This window comes from Cenococcum geophilum, assembly GCF_001692895.1.
Source record: "Cenococcum geophilum 1.58 unplaced genomic scaffold K441scaffold_19, whole genome shotgun sequence".
NCBI lineage: Eukaryota > Fungi > Ascomycota > Dothideomycetes > Gloniales > Gloniaceae > Cenococcum > Cenococcum geophilum.
In genome coordinates, this window is record NW_027137577.1 from 1,798,897 (window position 1) to 1,805,242 (window position 6,346).

Below are 6,346 nucleotides of genomic sequence, written 5' to 3' on the forward strand. Positions count from 1 at the left end.
AATAATCTTTATTAAGAAACTAGGCAATAGACTATAATTCTGCGTAGACTACTAAGCTTTTAATACCGTTACCGTTAAGAACTAATATCTAATCCTATTAATATAAAAGATGCTAAACTAACTAAGTAAGGCTCGCTTTTACATAAAGCTTAATATTATCTTTGTATTTAACTGCCTTTATATTATAAAAGGAGATAAATAGCTTACTGCATTTATACCTAATATGGATTATTTAAGTACTTAGTAATACCCTTTAGCCTCGCAAACGCTCTAAGCTTGTTTTAATATTATATAAATAATACTCTACGTCCCTACGTCCCTACCTAGATATCTTCTGTACTACTTATATTAATAACATCTTAATATATAGTAATAACCTAACTAAATACCGGAAATATGTTGATTTTATTTTATAAGCTCTATAAGGAGCTCGTTTATAATTAAATATAAATAAATGCAAATTTTGTAAAATAGAAGTCCTATACCTTAGGCTTCTTATTTCTATAAATAGCGTATAAATAGACCTAAAGAAAGTTAAAGTAATTATAAATTAGTAAGAAATTAAGAACATTAAGGATATAAGAGCCTTTATAGGATTTGCTAATTTCTACCAACGGTTTATTAATAACTTCTCCGCCCTAGTTTTACCCCTTATAGCTTTAACCTAAAAGGATAAAGCCTTTATTTTTAATAAGGAATATAAGAAGGCCTTTACTTATTTAGAGGTTATATTTACTACTATACCTATACTTTAACACTTTAACCTAAAATAAATAAGTGTTATAGAAGCCGACTTATTAGATTACGTTACTAAAGGCATTCTGTCTTAATATAATAAAGAAGGAGTATTACACCCCGTAGTCTACTTCTTAAAGTAACTAAACCCTACTAAATATAATTATAAGATCTACGATAAAGAATTATTAGCTATTATTAAATGCTTTAAGTAATAGTAACCTAAGCTAGAAAGCGCCAGATTTTTAATTAAGGTCCTTAGCGACTATAAGAACCTATAGTACTTTATAACCATAAAATAGCTAAGTTATTAATAGGCTTACTAGTTAGAATATCTATCTTATTTCTAATTCTTAACTATATACCGCCTAGGCGTTTAAGGTTAAAAGCCTAATACCCTAACCTAATACTTATAAGACGCGCCAGCCCTAAAAGAAGCACGCTCTTACTAAAATTAAACCCTACTTTATCCTAAACTATTTAACCCTCCTACTAAAAACCTTATAGTATACGTCCTTAAAATAACAAATTAATTAATTAAATAGATTATAATTAACGAATACCTAAATAACGAGTTTATTTAAGAGACGCTTAAGCTAATATAAGATAGCATTAAACGCTCTAAAAAGATTTCTCTAAATAAATATAAAGCCCGCGGAAATTACTTATACTACTAAAACCGCTTAATTATACCTAACTATAATAAACTTAAGCTTAAGCTTCTTAAATACGTATATAATTTACTAGTAGCCGGCTACCTAGGCTAAGGGAAAACCCTAGAGCTACTCTAATAAGAGTACTATTAGCCGAATATATATAATATAATATAAAGGTATATTTCTAGCTGCTATGTCTGCTAACGAGCTAAAGCTTTATATAAGATGTATAACGGCCTTCTAAAGCCACTACCTGTTCTAAACTAAAGATAGAAGAATATTTTAATTAACTTTATCACTAATCTCCCTATAAGTAAAGGCTATATAAATATTATAGTAGTTATAAACCAACTATTTAAGATAAGACACTTAATCGCCTGCCCCAATATATTAACACCTATTATCGCCTAACTATTCCTAGATTATATATAGAAACTCTATAAACTTTCTAAAATAATTATCTCCAATAAAGGCAGCTAGTTTATCTCTATATTTTAGAAAAAACTAACCACCTAACTCCGTATTAAAGTACTGCTATTTATTATATATTATCCGAAAATAGACGGTTAAATAGAATATGTAAATGCTATAATAGAATAGTATATCTAGATATACACGTTATATTTATAAGATAACTAGATTAACTAGCTTATATTTACTAAGTTTACTATAAATAATTCTATCTTAGAAACTATAAAGGTCTCCCTATTTCTGGTTAATTACGGCTAGTATCTATAAATGGGGTTTAAACCCTTTAGTAATATTCCTCGCCCTACTTATTACGCCTTATAAGTTATAAAAGTAAATAAATTTATAGAGAAGATAAAGGAACTATAATAATTCCTTACTAATAAAATAATATAGGCCCAATTTATCTATAAAGCTATAGTAAATAAGAAATAAACCCTAGCACCAGCTTACTGAATTTGTAACTCTATTTAGCTAAATATAAGAAATCTAAATATAAAATAACCTGCTAAAAAACTTAATTAGAAGAACGCTGGCCCTTATAAGGTTAAGAAGGTTATCTCCTCTTACGCCTACTAACTAAAGCTCCCTAATACTATTAAAATCCACCCCATATTTTATATATTAGTCCTTTACCCTACTACCCCTATATTAGATGCCCTGCCTAAATAGATATAAGACCCTCCCCTATTAGTTAAAGTAGATAGCAAAAATAAGTACTTTATTAAAAGAATGAATAATATTAAGTATAATAAGCAGAAATGCTAATATATATACCTTATAAAATGGAGAGGCTTTATTAAGCCCTTATAGGAACCTGTTAACTCTATAGAAGACTTTTATAAACTCTACTTAGAACTACTATAGCTCTACCTCGCAAAAGCTTAAGTTTAAAGGGGGGGTATTATTATAGGATACCCCCGTAATACCTTATACACATCTACCTATTTCTACTAACTTAGCAGTTAAAGACCGACTATAAGACCGCAATTTACTGCAATCTATAGCAATTTAACGGCAATCTGCCGTATTCTACTATATTCCATTAAGTTCCACTAAGTTTTACTAAGTTTTACTAAATCCTACTAAGTTCTGCTAAGACTACTACCTAAATCCTATTCTACTCTATGCACGTATTAACTAAGTAACTAAGTCTATAATATATACCCTTTCTTCCCGTTTTCCTACCTTCTTTTCTTACGTAACGTTTTAATCTTATTATATAGTTTATATATATAGCTTAATAATATCTACTTTGCTATATATTATTGTCGCTTATACTTGCTCTATAATAGATACCCCTATAATACCTTATACACGTCTACCTATTTCTACTAACTTAGCAACTAAAGACTAACTATAAGACGGCAATTTAATAGTAATCTGCGGTAATCTAATGGCAACCTACCGCATTCTGCTATATTCTACTAAGTTTTACTAGGTTTAAGCCTCTATTTAGCCTAACAATGGTTTTAAAAAAGTCCTTTACATACGTCTACACGCGTTTCCTGCTTACATAAGCAGACTCCTTTAGTTCGGTCTCCGCAGTAACTACTTCGGTATCCGTAGATATAGGCCTATATTAAGGCCTATATTCCTTATAGTTAGATTCTATAGATTTATTCATTTATTCTAATATTAATAATAATAATAAATTCAATTTACCGTCCGACCCGGTCCCCCTAATGGGTCCACGCAGACTAATTCCTATGGTAAAAACTTAATATACACACTGAGAAAAACCTATTTTTTAGGTAAATAAAAAACCCCTAAGGGAAACGTAAGAGGTAATACTTCTAGATAGCATTTGTACTATATTAACGGGGGGAAAAACACCGTTAGGTTACTGCTCAGAGACCCCTAAGGAAGGTGTCTTAAATGCCTGTCTTGCCCTATCTGCCTTTTAAACCACTTTCCCTATCTATTATTGCCTATATAGAATTATATACCTACCTTTCCCCTACTCCGCCCTATATGCATATATATATGCTACTTATAGCTTCCCTACTTGCAGCATAATCCAATCTTATTATTATACCTTCTAGTATAATCTACTGCCCTCCTATATAATGCATTTATATCTAGTCCTATATAATCTTTTTTTAAAACCAAAACAACGGGATAGTAATTGGTGCTAGGTGTCTTTTCCTAGGGCCCCAACCTAGGTCCTTTATAATATAAAGGAGGACATATACCGCGTGCGGTAGGTCTAAGCTATTAAGTAATAATAAAGGCGGGTGGATAAGAGGCCTTAAAAGGCAATAGACGAGAGGCTTTTAGAAGGTAGGTAGATAAAGAGGCTTATTACGGGCTTTAGCCTATAAGGCGTACGTATATACTATATAGGGTCGTGTAGTATGGCGTACCATACTATATAGAAGGAGAACGCTGATTTAGATGCTGTGATTTAAGCAGGTCGACCGTATATAAAGACGAGTTAGTCGTGTTCCTAAGGCCTTGTTAGGGCTTACCCTCCCAATAGAAACTTCTTTCTTCGCGATTACCCGTCGCAGCGCCAGCGGTGCGCAGCCATACGGACGTCTCTGCGTTTGCTCTAGTAGTCTATTGACACGATCCTAATGGAACATTAATAGTACTGCCAGGTTCCCGGGCTCCACCGCGTGGAGGTGCAGAGGCCGATTTCATGAAGCCCTTATTCTAATATTATTTAGTTCATTAGGTTATAAGCACTCATTACTACCAAGCTACGACGTTAAAAGATTAATACCTTACTATAGGTTGCATTAAGGGTTACCACACCCGTGCTAGGTCATTTCTTACTACTCTGCATCATTTCTTATTATTAAATTAACGCGTTAAGTTCGTGTATTTACGCGTCAAATTAATTTATTTACGCGTTACCATGGGTAAAGACTATCCAGGCAGTTAACGCCTCAAGAAAGATAGTTCAAATTGGCCTCAATATTGGACGCAGCTCAGCACGTACCTACGTGGTAAGGGCCTTCTATATATTATTTGGGAAGATATAGGCCTACTCCTCTACCCAAAGCTCTAAGAAGAAAAACCTATAATATCTATTAATCGAGTACCAAAGGACGCCAATAAGGAGGAGCGAGATGAGATTCTTAAGAGGTCCCAAATTATTGCGGATACTAATAATTTAATTCGCTTAACTAACAAGGTACTCTCTAATAAGTACGATAAGGAGCTTAAATAGTATAGTAAGGAAGACGGCAAAGTCTATTTAGTTATTCTTAGTATAATTAATAATAAGATCCTTACTGCCTTAGAGTACAAGCAGACAGTAAAGGACTATATTAATTACCTTAAGCAGACGTTTAAGGCCCGTGGCTTAATCCATAAGGTTAATATATAAAAGACTTTTATTAAGCTCCGCTTTTAATTAAACTAAGCAATTATTACTTTCTTAAGCCGTTACTAAGAAGCGGTTTAAGGAGTTAAGTAGGTAAAGCTTGCCCTAGATAACAAGATCATTAACTATTAATTTATTAACGCCGTTAACGAACACTTCCCTATATAGGCTTAAATCTAATAACATGCGGATCGTTGGGGCCCGCCAACGAAAATTTTGACCCGAGCTTATAACCAATAAGCCGATCAATTAACCTAAAGCTTTAATTTAAAGGCTTATTATATAGAGTTTAATTAATATATATAGATATAAGGTTTCCTGGGGGGAGACCCCCTGGACCCCCCCTATATAGAGCTTTTACTTAATTTAGAAGTAGTAGTAAGGATAAGGCGCCTTAGTTACTGCTAGGTACATGTAGCTTATGTAGAGCTTTAGTAGAGCCTCGTGCAGAGCCTCGTGCAGAGCTTTGTGTAGAGCCTTGTGCAGAGCCACGTGCAGGCGTGCAGATGTACAGGCGTACAGACGTGTAGACGTGTAGACGTGTAGACGTGCAGACGTGCAGACGTTTGTACTGGCGATTAATTTCAGAGACGTTTGTAGAGACGATTGTATAGTCAATTGTATAGACGTTTGATTGATCGTTTATATGGGCGTTCGATTGATCGATTGTATAGGTGTTTGATTAATTGATTGATTAATCATATGGGCGTTCGTACGGCCGATCGTGCAGACGTTCGTAGAGCGGTTGTAGAGCTGTTCGTATAGACGATTATAGAGCCTTCCTAGTATATCAGTTCTGCGTATTAGTAGAGCTTTAGAGCTCCGTATCAAGCTTCGAGTAGAATTTTGAGTAGAGCTTTAAGCTCAAGGGGGAGACCCCCTTGGACCCCCCCTGCGCACTGCGTGCTCTATTTACTGCATAGGCAGAGCTCTTATAGAGGCTTTAGTAGAGCAATTAGTAGAGCTTTTGCAGAGCTTCGTGTAGAGCTTTATGTAAAGCTTTGTATAGAGCCTCTATAGAGCTACATGCAGGCGTGCAGACGTTCGTACGGGCGATTAATCGTAGAGACGTTTATAGAGACGATCGTATAGACAATTGTATAGACGTTCGATTGATTGATTATATGGACGTTTAATTAATCGTTCGTATGGG

The 6,346-nt window shown here is 34.0% G+C and overlaps 1 protein-coding gene across 1 annotated transcript; it reads right to left on the minus strand.

Moving 5' to 3' along the window:
* Positions 1-4,239: 4,239 nt before the first annotated feature.
* On the minus strand, positions 4,240-4,503 carry K441DRAFT_659414 (uncharacterized protein; the record flags this gene model as incomplete). Its single annotated transcript, XM_067648527.1, has 1 exon — positions 4,240-4,503. A coding segment is annotated over one exon (183 nt), but the record flags the coding sequence as incomplete, so codon positions are not given.
* Positions 4,504-6,346: the final 1,843 nt, after the last annotated feature.